This window comes from Caretta caretta, chromosome 5 (genome assembly GCF_965140235.1).
Source record: "Caretta caretta isolate rCarCar2 chromosome 5, rCarCar1.hap1, whole genome shotgun sequence".
Taxonomy (NCBI): Eukaryota; Metazoa; Chordata; order Testudines; family Cheloniidae; genus Caretta; species Caretta caretta.
In genome coordinates, this window is record NC_134210.1 from 100,785,246 (window position 1) to 100,801,219 (window position 15,974).

Below are 15,974 nucleotides of genomic sequence, written 5' to 3' on the forward strand. Positions count from 1 at the left end.
TCTGCTCCCTTCAGAGGCTTGACAGTGGATCGCTCTCCGATGCTTTTCTCTGGTCTTGAGCAGGCGACCTGATATATACCTTCCTGCTGACCCTCCTAAAAATCAAAAGGGACAAAGCCAATGTCGTCATGATTGCCCCAGCATGGTCTTGCCAGCATTGATTCAGCATGCTCATGGAGTTGGCAGCAGCACTCCCGTGGATACCTCCCAGATGCTCAGATCTACTCTCTCTTGATCACGGGAACCTCACCTCTCTCCACCTCACAGCGTGGATGGTGCATGGCTGAACCCAGACTAGCAGGCCTGCTCTGGTCAAGTCCAGCGCATTCTGTTGGAGAGCACAAAACCCTCCACTAGAGTGACTTACCTGGCAAAGTGGAAGTGCTTCTCCTGCTGGGCTTTGGAGTGGAGGATCTCCCCATCTCAGTCTTCTCTGCAGTCCATTCTGGACTGCCTGCTTCACTTGAAACGTCAGGACCTAGTCTTCTCCTCGATCAAGGTGCACCTGGCAGCCATCTCTGCCTTTCATCCCCGTGTCCAGGGCAGATCGGTAATCGCACATGAAATGACGATCAGGTTTCTTAAGGGCCTTGAAAGGCTTTCTCCCACCGGTCTGGGATCTGGTGCCTCAATGGGACCTTAACCTAGTCCTCTCTAGGCTCACTGGCCCTCCCTTTGAGCCTCTGGCCTCCTGTTCTCTTTCACATCTATTGTGGAAGGTTGCTTTTCTGATCTATCATTTCAGCAAGGCGAGTCTTTGAGATTAAAGTCCTCACGTCGGCGCCCCCGTGCATGGTGTTCTACAAGGACAGTTTTCAGTTGTGTCTCCACCCTGTCTTCCTGCCAAAGGTGGTGTTGCCTTTCCATGTTAACCAGGACATTTTCTTTCTGGTGTTCTGCCCAAAGCCTCCTGCGTCCAACGAGGAGAGGAGTTTGCACACCTTGGACGTCAGACAGGCTCTCAGGGGCTTTCATCTTGGATTACTACCAGCATCTGTACTTGCTACCAGTTGGCGTAGGTTGTACCTCAACCGATAGTGACGGCCCATTCAACTAGAGCTCAGGCGTCGTCAGCAGCCTTCCTGGCATGAGTCCCTATCTAGGATATCTGCAGGGCTGCAATGTGGTTGTCGGTGCACACCTTCATGATCCACTACGCCGTCACCGAACAGGCCAGGGATGATGCTGGCTTTGGCAGAGCTGTGTTGTAATCAACACATCCATGAACTCCTACCTGCCTCCGGAGATACTGCTTGGGAGTCACCTAACATAGAATGGACATGAGCAAGCACTCGAAGAAGAAAAATGGTTACTTATCTTCCGTAACTGTTGTTCTTCGAGATTGTTGCTCAGGTCCATTTCATGACCAGCCGTCCTTCCTCTCTGTCGGAGTTCTGGCAAGAAGGAACTGGGTGGAAGGTGGCGTGCCACTCCAGAGGGTGCCAGAGCCAGTCCTCTACAGATAGTACTGAGGCAAAAACTTTTGGTGAGCATACACACCTAATATGGAATGGACATGAGCAACACATCTCAGAGAACAACAGTTACGGAAGGTTAGTAACCATGTTTTCATTTTCCAGTAAAGTAATCTTTGGGACCCAACCCAGCTATCGAATATTACTTCCACTGGTGCGTGATCTGACATTGTAATAGTGCCAATTTCTGCAGATCCTGTCTGCTTCATTAAGGATTTAGAGATCAGCTTTAAATCTATTCTAGTATATAACTGATGAGGGTGTGAATAAAATGTGTGATCTCTTTCCTCAGGCTGTAGCTCTCTCCCACAATCTGAGAGGTTGAATTGTTGGCACAGAGAAGTCAATGCTGCACCTGCTTCCCTATCTCCCATGTCTTTTTTTATCTGTCCCAGTAAGGAGTTGGTGTGCAACTGAAGTCTCCTCAAAGTATAATTTTCCCTTTCCCAAAGCGTTGCAGTGCTGTAAAGAAGTCCTTCAAAAAGTGTTTTGTGTTTGGTTGGGAGCATGCACTGAGCCACCTGTTGTTAATAACCCAGCAATTGTGCCCTTCAGTAATACAAATTGTCTCTCCTTAGCCTTAAATTTATGTTTATTGTCAAAAGGTACATGTTTAGCAAATATTATGCCCACTCTCTTTTTCTTGTTTTAGCTGAACCAAAATATGGCTTGGTTTCTGTTTATAAACTTTCATATGTAATTCTTGTATTAATCTTCCCTTGCCTCCAAATTTCCTTCCTCTCTTCTGCATTACCCTTACTCTAAATCCACAAATGAACTACCAGCATAATATGTAAAACAATCCCCAAAGGACTGTGCTCTGCTGAACCCCAAACCCCTGTACTCTCCCCATAAGCACTTGGACTGCTTCTCTTGCAGTCCAAGCAAGGTACATTCTCCACCAATGGGACCTTGAGGCTCTCTGTTAGGGATGGATTGCCATCTGGTCATTTGAGTTAGGGGGAGGAGAGGGTTTACAGAAAACTCTTAAAGGCTCTTCCACTTCTCCTTTCTATTTTCTCCAGTCTCCTCCAACCTTGAAATCCCCTCACTCCCCTCTTATTGTCCTTTATTTCCTCTGTTTTAAAGTACAGAACACAACTATTACTGATCACCCCAATTGTATTCAACTTTATACTATTTTCTTTATAACATTAACATAGTTATTGCTCAGATTAAGGCTTTCATTTTAACAACATCCCTTGTTCCTTTTCCATTTAGCAGGAAAGATTTTAGAAGGAAAAAAATCCCTTCTTTGACAATGTCTTAGATGGTACTGAAGTTGGTAACAACTTATTCACCCCCCCCCCCAATTGACAGTAATTTGAGATGTTCTGGAGCTGTCATTGAAGTCCAGTCCCGTTTCCTAAAAAGACAAAACAAGACAGACACACACACAAAGGGAGAAAAAAAAGAACAGCACAAATAGAAAATGTAGCTTCTGTTTCTGAGGTTGACTCTCACTAGCAACCTTACTGCTGAAAAAGCACTGGCATAGCATACAGTTTAATCAGCTACTCAGATCTGGCAAACTTGTACTAGCATCGGCTGTTTTGGACACTTTATTTAGCTGCCTCTTTTTGGTCACAGGCTTACAGCAGGTTTGCAAAATGATTAAATGTCTAAAAGTTGATATACTGCCTTGTGAAGTCGGTGTTGCCAATCTGGTTCCTTTCACCTGCTCTAAAGTCATATTAAAAGGGGCTAGGGTTGAACTGTATAGGCATTGAAGAGTCTATCTTTCTAATAAGCTGTTACATTTGAAAATGGCTGTGATTTTAATATATCTTCCCTTTCTACCTCATGGTGTTTTGCTTGCACTTTACAAAGGTACAGAGAAATTGCTCAAACAAACCAGTATTTTCTAAACTTTCTCTAAATAATTTAAGCAGATTATCAGATGCAGTAGATGCATTTATGAGCATACGTTTGAACTGTAACAACAACAAGGGCGAGTCTGGATTGTCAAACAGATCAGCATGCAGGCTGAAGTACCAGCAAATGTGTAAAACTTAAACCGATTGTGAAAAATGCTAGTTGGTACAAATGTGATGAAACCTAGGAACTGCATTATCCACCGCAGCTGTAATCCTGACAATTCTGCACTACAGAGCAGGGATGGGTGACTCATACTGTTTTCATTTGAACGAGCATTATAACAAACAAAACAAGACTGTAGGAGTAGGTCTAAGCGGTCATTTTTAAATTTGAAGCCTGGATTTCAATTTAAATTCCCTTTAATTGAGGGTTAGCATGTGACACGCTCTCTAGGGACTCTGCTGCTAAATCTTATCACTGGAAGTAACCTTTCCCACCATGGAATTTTATACCCTGGTTACAGTCAAAATAGACTTAGAATGAGTGGGGAAATGGAATTTTAAGTGCAGTTTGTGTTTTGAAACATTTACACGTATGTTACAAATAGTTCAATTCACTCCCAATTCAGTGCAGCCAGTAGAATTCACTTTCTTGTTATTGCATATTGATCTCAGTAGCTATGAATACAGTGTATACCATATAATCTATGTGGAAATTACCAGTCATTAACTAGGCCCAGATACCAGCTTACCTTCCTCTGGGAACGGCCAGATTTTGCTATGCTTTTCTCTCTTGCATGTACCAATTTAGGCCTGTATGGATTCATTCAAATCGCTCGCTATTTGAAGGATCATTCGTCCATATATCTTTTGAATATTCCACTGCCAAATTTTGTCTCCTTTTTGTGTATTCAGAGGGTGTGTGTGTGTGTGTGTGTGTGTGTGTGTGTCCCTGCCTCCCTGTGAAGTTAAGGCATGAAGTGAAAACATGGTCCCATTGAAGTTAATGAGAGCTTTGCCAAAATGCTGATCATGTACTAGTCATCAGAGTCCGATTTTGGCAGTAATGCTGTCTCAGATAAGGACCATTATACCACTCTCACTAGGTGTTGGAACACCCTTCGGTTTCAATGGAAAGTGTGCAATGACTGAGGTCAGTCAGGATTAGCATTATGACTGCAGAGTCTAGTAGGAGGAGGGCAGAGCTGTTTTATAATTGGTAAATGTGTCAGGAAAATTAATGCACAGGGTTATGGATTTAAAGTGCTCTCTGTTTTAAAAAAAAATTACAGGTGGTTTTTTATTTGTTTTAGGATTCATTAAGGAATAACATTGACAGCAAGTACATATTTTATAGACACGCATGCATGCATGCATGCATACACAGATAATAGTGGGAATAACCTCTGTAGTTAAGGTTGCGTAATTGGTTTCTGCCTCTTTTCATTATAACTTAATGACATTTTCAGTGCTTGCCCAAAGATGACTCTTCTCAGAAAGTTCTGAGCAAAAATGGGTCACCTGTTTTTGAGTGAGCTGAGTGTATAAGAAAATGCACTTTTTCCATAATCTTATCAAGAGCTTTGCAGCCCCAAATCACTGAGGATAAAAACTGAAATTTGGCAGGAAAACAGCATTCACTGAGAAGTACCACCTTTAAGTGCTCTGATGAAAACTGGTTTTGATTTCAGTTATGACTAGTGAAAACCACTCTCAATGTGTGCATAGTACATTTTGAGTGGGGTCTTCCTATGCTTGTAAAGTTCACAGCTAAGGAAGTCTGTGGTGCATATGATCTGAGTCAAGGAGTCACTTAGCCTCTGTGTGAAATCCTGAGCCTATTGATGTCAGTGGCAAAACTTCAAAAGGGCCAGGATTTCACTGTCTCAACCTTTAGAAAAGAGGGTTCCTGCACAGGACTTGAATAATTTACTTACTAGCCTATGGTCTAAACCTGAAAGTCATGGTTAAATGTACATGTGCCAGCAAGCCCTCTGCAATTTTTAAGGCATAAAGCAGTTCTGTATTACTTTTGTGTTAGTGCATTTAATTATAACAGTCAATTAACCTTCTATTTAATACATATTTAAAATCTAACTTACAACATCTCTTTTCCTTTTTTTTTCACCTTTTCTTCCCTTTCTTTCTCCACTCCATTTTTAATTCTTTTCTTTTCCCTATAACTGATCTTGGTACATCTCTACCTGCCTTGTTTTCAGTGTGTGTTTCCTCCTTTCCTGCACCTGTTTCTCCTTTTCCTGTTCCCCATTTATTTGTCATTGTGTCAGAGTCCACAGAAACTTTTTTTTTTATTTTTCCAATTGAAACTTACATTCTGCAGCAATTGATGACAGTGACCCAATAAAGTTTTCCTACTCATCAGTGGGGAGGGAATAGTTTAAGCTCTTCTTCTACTCCTGTCCAGAAGAGAAGCTGATGGGGAAAAAAACAGAAAAGAGGAGATTGAGCCCCAGGAACTGAGGGAAGCTAGGGGATTTGGGTGGGAGCCATTGAGGCAGAAGACTGATTAGCACAGAAAACTTTGTGCCCTGCCTTAGGTTTTCCACAATGTAGAGAAATGTAAGTTCTGGATTTAACATGTTCCAGACGCTCCCCAGCTCTTGTGGAAAACTTTATGTGCACAGCCACTTAAATTTTGCATGTGCAACCTTTACTTTACTTTATCATTTTCTGACCTTTAGGTGCATAACTGTGCAACCTCAATGTTCTCAAACTAAGTTTTTAAAATGGAATAATTATTATGGTGGATGCATTTCTAGGTTGCTATGTTTTTGACACACGGTGAATGGGGTCAAATTTCCACAGGCTTACTTCAGGTACCTTTGGGAAGTGATCCCTTTTATCATCTTATTGACCTCTCACACAGAAGGAGAAAGCAATCAGGTTTCCCAAATAGGTAGTCATTTGAGATGAGAGAGAGGTTACCCAACAGTAGAGGAAAAACTCATTAGAATTCCATCAAAGGAGTCATTGCAGATAGTATAAAATTCTCAGCCAGTGAATTACCTTCATTTTGGTGATAAAGACAAGTGAACCCCCTTTTGAAAAAGGAAAGGAAAGTCGAAAAAAACCCATTGAAGGAATAGGCCTGTTAAAGAAATATTTTGTGTTCTCCAGAAGTGATGAAACACACTGGCATACTTTTAAATAGCTACATTCCTGGTTAAAAAATAAACAGGTGTTTTTTTGTTTTTTTTTTAAAGCAAATTATATAAGTAAAACTTCCATTGCACTAAAAGGCATAATACAATGTAAAATTGTCTTGTTGAAGAAACTGATCCTTTTTTCAAAATATCTGTCTTTTGTGGAAGTTGATGAACTTTGTTGCTTATGAAAGTGAAGGACTGATGATACTGCTGGAGCCTAGCAGAAAGCAGGCAGCTGCTTTGCAAAATTCCCTGGGCATCTGGGCGAATTTACCTTGCTCCTGAGTTCTAACATCCGTGCTCTACCAGTCCAGGGTCCTTCCTGGGATAGTGTGATTTGTGGTTCTGGATAAATATGCACTAAAAGGAGCTAATCTTAGAAATACCAAAGTCCTATTTACCTGCAAACTCAGCCAGGCTAGTGCACTAAACCACTTCTCCTGTGAGACACATTGAGAAATAGGTCCATTGAATGATTACGTTTTCTGTGCTACAAATGAAAACATTTAATAATACAAGCATGTGAATATCTGTGATGGAAACAAGCTTATTAATATGCAAAACCTCAATGCACTGAACCCAGGTAGTTTTTCATCATTCACAGTGGGGGGAGCACATGGGAGCAGGTGTATAAATTCTTGATTCCATTTAATCAATAACTATCCTCATGAGAGGGAGAATGTATGGGCAGATTCAGTGTAGCTTCAAACGAGCGAAAAAGGGCTGTTTTAAATATCAAACTGAGAGCTCTAATGAAAGTAATCCTGAATTGAAGGAAAGCCATGTTTACTATAGAGCAAAATGCTTCTATGCCACTTGTTTGTGTGTGTGATGGAAGAAAGGATTAAAAGTGCAGGCACTGAAATATTTTTACGTGGCCATTTGGGGTTCTGTTCTCTCCTCGGTGCATTTGTTGCTCTCATTAGCATGTTGATTGACGTTACCTTGAATTGAGATGACAGCACACCCTTTAGTTTTAAGTGAATCAATGCTGTTGTTTTTTTTTTTAAAAAAAAAATTCCTTGATATAAAATAGCAGAGCGCTAAACTGGAGTTTTATCACAATCTCTCTTTGAAACATCCAGATGCTTTAAAAATGTGTAGAGATTTATTCGTTAATTTTTTCGTTTTACAGTTGAGAACATAGCTTAACCTTCGGTGAGAAACCAGTTGCACCAGCAATCAAACTCTGATTTCTCTGTTACGGAGACAAATCCATCCATCAGGGTTTGAGTGCAGAGCTAGGAGTGCTTAGGAAGCACTTTCCCGTATGCGCCTGATTATTAGAGCACAGCTGCTCCTCTGGGTAATTAATGTGAGACTGCTGCATTTTTCGGGAGTATAGCATGTCTTTATTTCCAGGGCCGTGGGACCTCTGTTGCTTCTCTTCTCTTCTGTCCTGTAACACTGTGGCATTTCACTTAAAGTGGGTGTTTGGAGGTGAAGTTTTTTTCTTGTGGGAACCTGATGAGAACAATCAGAATGGCTTGTATCAGCATGGGGAGAAACTTGTTGCTGGCACCAGAAATCTGATTATTCACTGTGCCTTCTAGCCACCAGAAGTGACTTTCTGTGTTTGCTCGAATTAAGTTCTGAGCTAAGGACCTAGGGTAACATTTTCAAAAGGGCCTAAGTGACTTAGAAGCCTAAGTCGCACTGAAAGCCAGTGGGGCTTGAGCTCCGAAGTAACTTACTTATTTTTGAAAATATTACTCCCAGCTGCTGTTTTTGTCAGTAAGACCCTGTGAAATATTCACAATTAAATTTTAAAAAGCTTTACGTTTGTGGTTTCCATATTTCTTTTTACTTGGGGATAACTGAGATAATTTTGCAAAGCAAACAAAATCAATAAATGCCATGAGTTTTTCAGTGAAAATGGGACCGTTTTTGAGTGAAAATTCACTTTCAGTCAAAAACAATCATATGTTTGAGTGAAATGAAAGCTTTCAAAATTTCAACATATGAAATTTTATTCTGAAGATCGATTTTTATATCAAAACACAGTTTCACAAGCTTCACTTCAGAAACCTCCATTTCACAAAAGCAAAATGTTGAGGCCTCAGAATGGCCTATAACAACATTTCAAGTGATATTTTATATTTTTTAAATAATTGCTGTTTCTTATAGCTGCACCTGTCAGTGATTCTGTCTGGTGTACCCCAGAATATTGAAATTGGTTTGGACTTTGTGCATTTAAAATGGAAGTCAGTTATTAGATATTGTCTGAGGGCCTGTGTAGACAAACAGCATGCAGCAAACTGGGAATAAGTCTACCTTGTGTTAGTCTGCCATGCACTAACTGTCCATCTGGATCCTTCTGTTGCACACTAAAAGTTTCCTAGTGAGCTTTGATCTACTCCATTTGAAAGAGGAGTAGATGAAAAAGGGTCCTAATTCACTAACTTTTTCTGTATGATATACTCACATTTGTTAAAGCACTTTGAAATCTACAGATTAAGGGGGGTGTTTTCAAAACCACTTAGTGTTGGCCTTCCTCTGTTCCTATTGAAATAAGTGACAGTTGTTCCATTGACTCAAAAAGAGCAGAGTTAGGTTAAAACTTCAGGTGATATTTTCAAAAGCGTGAAGCAGTTTCATTAGAGTTATTTTGTATCCATGGTTAAGATGGAAAGATGTCCATTATCAATTTCACGTTTCCTTGACTAATGTGGATCTAATTCTCCGTGTTTTACAGATTTTCTGTCCTAGATTCATAGAAATCATACATGGAAAATACATTCCTTTGCCACTGGAGGATTCTTGTTCACATACTTTTGACTAACACTCCTGCATTTTCTAATATTTCTAATGAAAAAGTGTCTTGCATGGTGTATTTTTCTTTTTCTGCTGTGTTTAAAATCCTTTTGGACGAAATGGGGTTATTTTTGTACGTGGTATCTTCACCTGCTCAACCACGTTTCACGTGATTTCTTTACAAATTGTTATTTAACAATTAGTTTGCAATTATATTATAATTTAACATTAAACTTATTCTTTAAAGTAGAAGTAACACACATTGGAGGCTGAAGACAACATGCTAGATTCGCTCAGGCCTTACACTGGCATAAACTCTGGTGGTAGAAAGTCTGTCCGAAGATCGGGGCCAAGATTCTTTTTCAAATGGCTAATTTTTTGGGTGCCGTATCTTTTCAGTTCCCACTTTGAGACACATGCACCAGCTTCAGTACATTTGGCACAAATTCTGCATTATATGTGTGTGAAATATTTTTATTGATATCTGACACACATTTATAGTACCTTCAAATTACAAATGTTCTGGCTAATGGGCACCTTTCCCCCTTAGGCTGCATTCTTGTGAGTGTCTTCCTCTCCTCCCCTTCCCCTCCCCTTTTCTGGGCTCTGAATAGTTATTTATTATTTATTTGCGGGCCTCTCTAGTAATTATGTGATTGTGTTTGGCACAAAAATAATCCATGAAATGAAAATGTGATGTATGGCTTCATATGGCAAGTGTCATGGTTATGGATTTAATTAAGACCACTCCTTATTTTAGAAAATACACTGAGACTAGAATACTGCAGTGTAGCAGAATCCTTGTGTTGTTTACATTGCCACAGTCTCCATTTGGTTTGACTCACTGGGCTCTGCTTGGTACAGCACCCAAGGGAGAGAGAATGGTGGTCAAAGGTGATATGCTCCCTTTATGCCTTTCCATTTCTGGGACTGGTTTGGGGGCCCTTTTATACGCTAGCACAAGTTAACTGCTCCAATTTCCCCTGTGGCCACAAGAGCTGCCCAAAATGCCACCAGGCCAGAGAAATGGTGGATGGGCTGGCATAGGGCCATGAATCCTTGAGAGCTAACTAAACGAGCCACAAAGCTGGCTTATGCTGCCAGACTGGTTGCGGCAGGGGCCAGCATCTGGTGAAATATTGCCAGTTACAAAATGCTTAAAAATCATGAATCATACTGAAAAATATTGCTTTGTCTTTTGGTCTGCCTTCTGAGTTTTAAGCTCCTTAACTCCTAACCAGGACAGGGACCCCACTTACACAGGCCACCACCACCAATCACCTGTACACTAAACCCAATAACCAAAATTAGACCAAGTATTACAGCCTACAGGAGACAACACTGTTCTGTACCATAAGGAGAGAATAGGAGGGACTGAGGTGCACCAGTGCTTAAGGCCCCTGCAATGAGAAGGAATTAATTAAATTAGATTAACATCGGCAAGTGACCCACATACCATGCTGCAGAAAAAGGCACACACAAAAATCCAAACCCAAGGTCACTGTCAATCAGACCTGGGGAAAATTGCTTCCCAACCTCACATATGATGATCGGTTAGACCATGAGCATGTGAACAAGAACCAGCCAGCCAGCACCTGAGAGAGAGAATGCTTGGTCCCAGCTCAGAACACTGGCCCACCCCATCCAATGTCCCATCTCCAGCCAAGGCCATCTTGGATGCTTCAGAGGAAGGCGACCAAAAAAACCCCAGAATACACTGAGAGTGCGGGAGGGCGGAAATCTATTCTTGACCCCTGCAGGCGGTTGGCTGAAGCTCTGGAGCATGAGCTCTTAGGAATGTAAGACATGAACCAGAAGTGACGCTCGAGGCTGCTGAGCCTTGGCTCTCACCATCACAAGCAACTTTTCTAAACTCTGAGTTGGAGGAATGGTCATTCTTTTTCTCCTCATCCTCTTCCCCTATCATTCTCATGCTTCTCTGTCCCCTGATGCTCTTTCTCACCCTCCTGCCCTCTTCCCTTTTACACATTCTACTTCAGTCTCCTCTTTCATCCATCTGCCCCTTAGATTCAAATGTCCCTCACATTTTTCCTCCCTTTCTTTTCATTCTTCTGCCCCCTCATATTTTCTGTCTTTGCTCCCCATAATATTTTGTTTCTTGTTGGACTTCCTCCCTCTGTGCCTCCTCATGTTCCTCTGCCTTCTTGCTGTTCTCACTGTCCTTCTCCTCCCCACATTTCCCTGTTCATCTCTCTTTCTCTTCTGCCTTTCACATTGCCCTAACCCTCCTGCTATCCCATCACTGTCCAGATCACCACATCGTACACACTTACAGTACTTCCCTGTCCCCTCGCTGTCACTCACACCATGTATTGAGAACAGGGGCCAGCAATCTTCACTGAAGACAGCCTGGTTTCTCTCCTGTTGAAAGCAGTGGGAGATGGCAGCCATATGGAATATGAGCAAAAGTTGACAAGAGGGCTACAGGACAGCAGCAGATCATGCGCAGCCTTAAAAAAAATCCCTAAAAAACCCACATAAAATTGAGACACAACATTGGGAGAGCTGGCAAACATGCTGACTGCCAGTGTGCTATGTACGCTGTGAGCGCCTGCTCTCACTCTTTGAACAACAATAGAATTTGTTCGTCTAACAGAACACAGAAGATAGAGCTGTGCTTCGGTGCTATATGTAATAAAAACAGAAAACTTCCCATTTTTGCATTTGAAGGGTCAGATTTTGGTTTCAGATACTGCAGACTTGCATCAATGTAATTACATTGCAATAACTAGAATTAATAAATTTTACAGTGGTGTATCTGAGATTAAATTCTTTCCCATAGAATACATCTATAAAAATGTAAATTCTACAGTTCCCCTGGGGTCATGAACCACAGTTCAGGTGTATGATGCTGGTGTAGACCGTCTGCATTACCATGCATTGACTCTGGAGCCAAGAAGGCCATGTATGTGTCTGCTGGAGAAGAAGAGATGCCTTTTGTTGCCACAACATTATATATCAAATCACATGACTTTGTAATCACCGTGGTACTTTATAATCAACTTTCTTTTCTTCTTTCTTTCCAGCCTCGGTAGACAAAATGTCAATAGAATAAGTGGCCTACATTCCAGACCTGGCCATGAACCATTTGGAGGGACCACCTGAGGGGAAGGTGAATGACGAGCCAGCGAACGGAGAGGTGAACGAGTCAGTGGAGGCTGACCTGGAGCACTCTGAGGTGGAGGAGGAGCAGCAGCAGTATGCTGCTTATTACCCGAGACATGCCAATGGCAGCCAAGAAGGACAGTCTGGGCAGGAGGAGGAGGGGATGCTGGCTCGGTCAGCCAGTACTGAGAGTGGCTTCCACAATCACACCGATACTGCCGAAGGGGATGTCATAGCCACAGCAGAGGATGGCTATGACACAGACAGAGTTCAGGAAAATGAGGATGAGAGCGCCTATGCAGTGCAGTATAGACCTGAATCTGAAGAGTACACAGAAAATGCCGAGGCAGAGCATGCTGAGGCCCTTCAGACCCGAACTCTACCTAACCACTTACACTTTCACTCCATTGAACACGAGGAAGCCATGAATGCTGCTTACTCGGGGTATGTCTACACTCACGGGCTCTTCCACCGAGGGGAGGACGAACAGTACGCTGAGCCCTACGCCGACTATGGACTGCAGGAGCACGTGTATGAGGAGATAGGAGATACACCTGACCTGGATGTCAGGGAGGGTCTACGGCTCTATGAGCAGGAGAGGGAGGAAGCTGACAACTATCGCAAGGAAGCTCTGGGTGCCCGCCTTCACCACTACGATGAACGGTCCGATGGAGAGTCTGACAGCCCTGAGAAGGAGGCGGAATTTGCTCCCTATCCAAGGATGGATAGTTATGAACAAGAGGAAGATATTGATCAAATTGTGGCTGAGGTCAAACAGAGCATGAGTTCTCAGAGCCTGGACAAAGCCGCTGAAGATATGCCAGAAGCAGAACAGAACTTGGAATGCGCCCATACTCCCGGTAGTGGGACTCTTGAGAGCAATGGTCAGCTCCCAGCTGGCTCCAAGCCCACAGTCAACTTAGGAGAGTCAGTGCAGAGATACAGCAAGGAAAAAAGGGATGCGATATCTCTGGCTATTAAAGATATTAAAGAGGCTATTGAGGAAGTGAAGACAAGGACCATTCGTTCTCCTTACACCCCAGATGAACCGAAAGAACCCATCTGGGTGATGAGACAGGACATCAGCCCAACCAGGGATTGTGATGATCAGAGGCCACTAGATGGAGATGTAAGTATATGAAGCTATTAGCTTACTTGCTACAAGTGAAGGAATGAAGAATACATAACATACATATGTCTGTCTCTCTCTTGTGTACACGCACACACACGTGCACTCTCTCACACCCATGGTAAGGCACACTATGCTTGTGTGGCTCATTCTGTTCCTGTTAAGTATTTAAAGCGTTACCTATTTTAATTCTGTATTTTAAAGGATGCATAAGTAGTGGACCTTTGTCTTATCGATGGGCCATGTTAATCCTTCGTGAAACGCCACAGACATCAGTAGTTACACCAGAGATGAATTTGCCACAAAAGGTTTGATTGCTCTCTTGCAGAAACAAGTGATATTACATTTTTCCAACATTTGTTGACTAACTGATTGGTTAGAATGGCCATTCAGTTTATCTCGGACTATAAGATTCTGCAGGCTCCCATCAGTTATGGGCTTGCCAACTACAAGAAAGTGCAAATTTACAACACTGTTAGTTTATTGTAAAATCGAATCACCCTCATGTTTGAACTAATGTTAAAGGTTATTTCTTCAAGTGTACAGTCTATTACAGGGTTTGAATTACCTTATCTTTAGACAATGTACCCAACTTGCATCAGAATCAGCCCAGAACTGCTCAGCTTATACTCGTTGCCATGTACAGTTAGTTGTCCGTGTTAAATTTATGGCTTCTCTGTATTTCTTCCTCTTATTTTAATAGTTTTCAAAACAACTTTTAATCTTATTAAAATGTATGCCTGAAATGGAGGGGGCCAGTAGATAAAATCAGTAGGCTAAAGTCATCCCTGAAGTAATACAGTTAATGTCAGCCAAGTTTTATCCCAGGGATGAATGCGGCCTAAAACTGTGTGTGTGTCAATTCTCTTTAATTCCTATGGAATCCTTTCTTGGTGTCTGCTTCTGTTGGTGGTAAAACCATGTATAGTTTAATCTTCTAGCTTCCAGTTTAAATAAAAATTAAATATTAATGGCCTTACATGCTTCCATCCATTAAACCCTGAACACCTCAGCCTTGCTGTAATATCAGCATGGAGTTTGGAATATGAAAAAGTGATGTGATCTGGCCAAGATAAGTAGCCTTCATGATGTTGTTCTTTCTTGGAAGACTGTCAGAAATCCGGAAACTTTTAACTTGTAAGTGAATTGCAAGCTGGATCATGTCACATCACATAATGCCAACCCTTTGTAACAAAGAAGATTAATTGCAATAATTAATTTATATTATTCCAGAATAGAGTCAGATACTGGTAATCTTATTCCTGCTTGTGGTCTCATTGCCTGCAGTGGGACTACTTGCTTAAGGAAAGGTAGAAGCAGGATTTGGCAACTACTGCCTAAAATAAATATAATTCCATTTTAACATCCTGGTTTTACAAGTGTTTTCTAGCTTTGTATGTATGGATTCCACATACAGTCATGGAAACTCTTAAAGTTATATCTGTGTATCTCTTTCTTAAAAGGAACAGGGCATTGGGAGCTGTGGCTGCTCAGCACCTCTGAAATCAAGCCTGTAATACTTGATAGAGTGTGTCATTGTCCATCAGTCGGCATATGACACTAGAATTGTGATATCCGGATACATAAGAGCTAAGGTGACTCATTCTGGCATGTGTTGTAAAACACTAGTTTATTTTTTATGATGTGAGTTTTTAAATCATCAAAAAAATCATGATTATTTTTCTCTCATCATCTAAATATATGCCACATTAGTCCATGCATCATCTCATTACAGCTTTTGAGCAATAGATTCTTTGTGTTTTCTTTCTGCCATGACAGCAGTCACACAAAATACTCCTTGTTTTCCTAATGGTTTCAGGTTCACTATCCTAAAATACTGATGATGGCCTCAAGCACATTAGGTTGAAGGGATCCTGAAAGGGGCTGAGTTCTTCATAATAGGTGCTGAGCTTGCTATGCTCCATTTGACTGCATTTCTCATGAGGATCCTCAGCACTTTGCAGAACTGGACCATGTATGTTGCACTTGTGGATCCTAATGTGGTGCGCTTGTATAGTGATGAAAGCAGGTGTTTCTCTAGGTCGTTATTTGCAACTGATATTACGGTACGTTAGACTGAGCTTTTTGGGTTAGGGGCCATCTTTTGCTTTGTGTTTGTACAGCACCTAGCACAATGGGGCCCTGTTCCTCATTGGTGTCTTTTGGTGCTGCTGTAATACAAATAATAAATGATGCTCATAGTAGCCGAAGCTCATATGACAACTAGATGCTGATAGGCTTTCAGGCAGCCTAAATTCTGAGAAGCAGAAAGAGTGACTCAAACTAGCAATGTAGAAGATCTGTGGCAAACTGAAAGATGTACGTCCCACTTGAAGAGAAGAGAATGGGGGTTGGATTTTTTTTCAGTAACAATAGTTGCTACTTCTTGCAATGTTTGTGATGCTTCACTCAAGTATCACTTGGCACACACAGAAGTCTGAGTAAATCCATCTTCTTTAACAGAGGGTGGATTGAACTGCTTAGCAGCTTGCTGAACAAAATGGTA

The 15,974-nt window shown here is 41.6% G+C and overlaps 2 protein-coding genes across 4 annotated transcripts in view; both read left to right on the forward strand.

Annotated features, from left to right (window-relative positions):
• The window catches only part of PTAR1 (protein prenyltransferase alpha subunit repeat containing 1), a 180,730-nt gene extending 168,353 nt beyond the window's left edge, over window positions 1-12,377 (forward strand). Inside the window, exon 7 of the mRNA XM_048851822.2 lies at window positions 12,261-12,377. Coding sequence (XP_048707779.1) covers window positions 12,261-12,339 — 79 coding nt within the window. The 3' untranslated portion in view covers window positions 12,340-12,377. The remainder of the gene's footprint in view (window positions 1-12,260) is intronic.
• The window catches only part of APBA1 (amyloid beta precursor protein binding family A member 1), a 53,218-nt gene continuing 49,557 nt past the window's right edge, over window positions 12,314-15,974 (forward strand). For all 3 annotated transcript variants that reach the window (XR_007356928.1, XM_048851816.2, XM_048851817.2), the window contains exon 1: window positions 12,314-13,468. Coding sequence is in view for 2 of the 3 variants with exons in the window: in XM_048851816.2 (XP_048707773.1) it covers window positions 12,314-13,468 (1,155 nt within the window). In the remaining variant the exon portion in view is untranslated. The remainder of the gene's footprint in view (window positions 13,469-15,974) is intronic.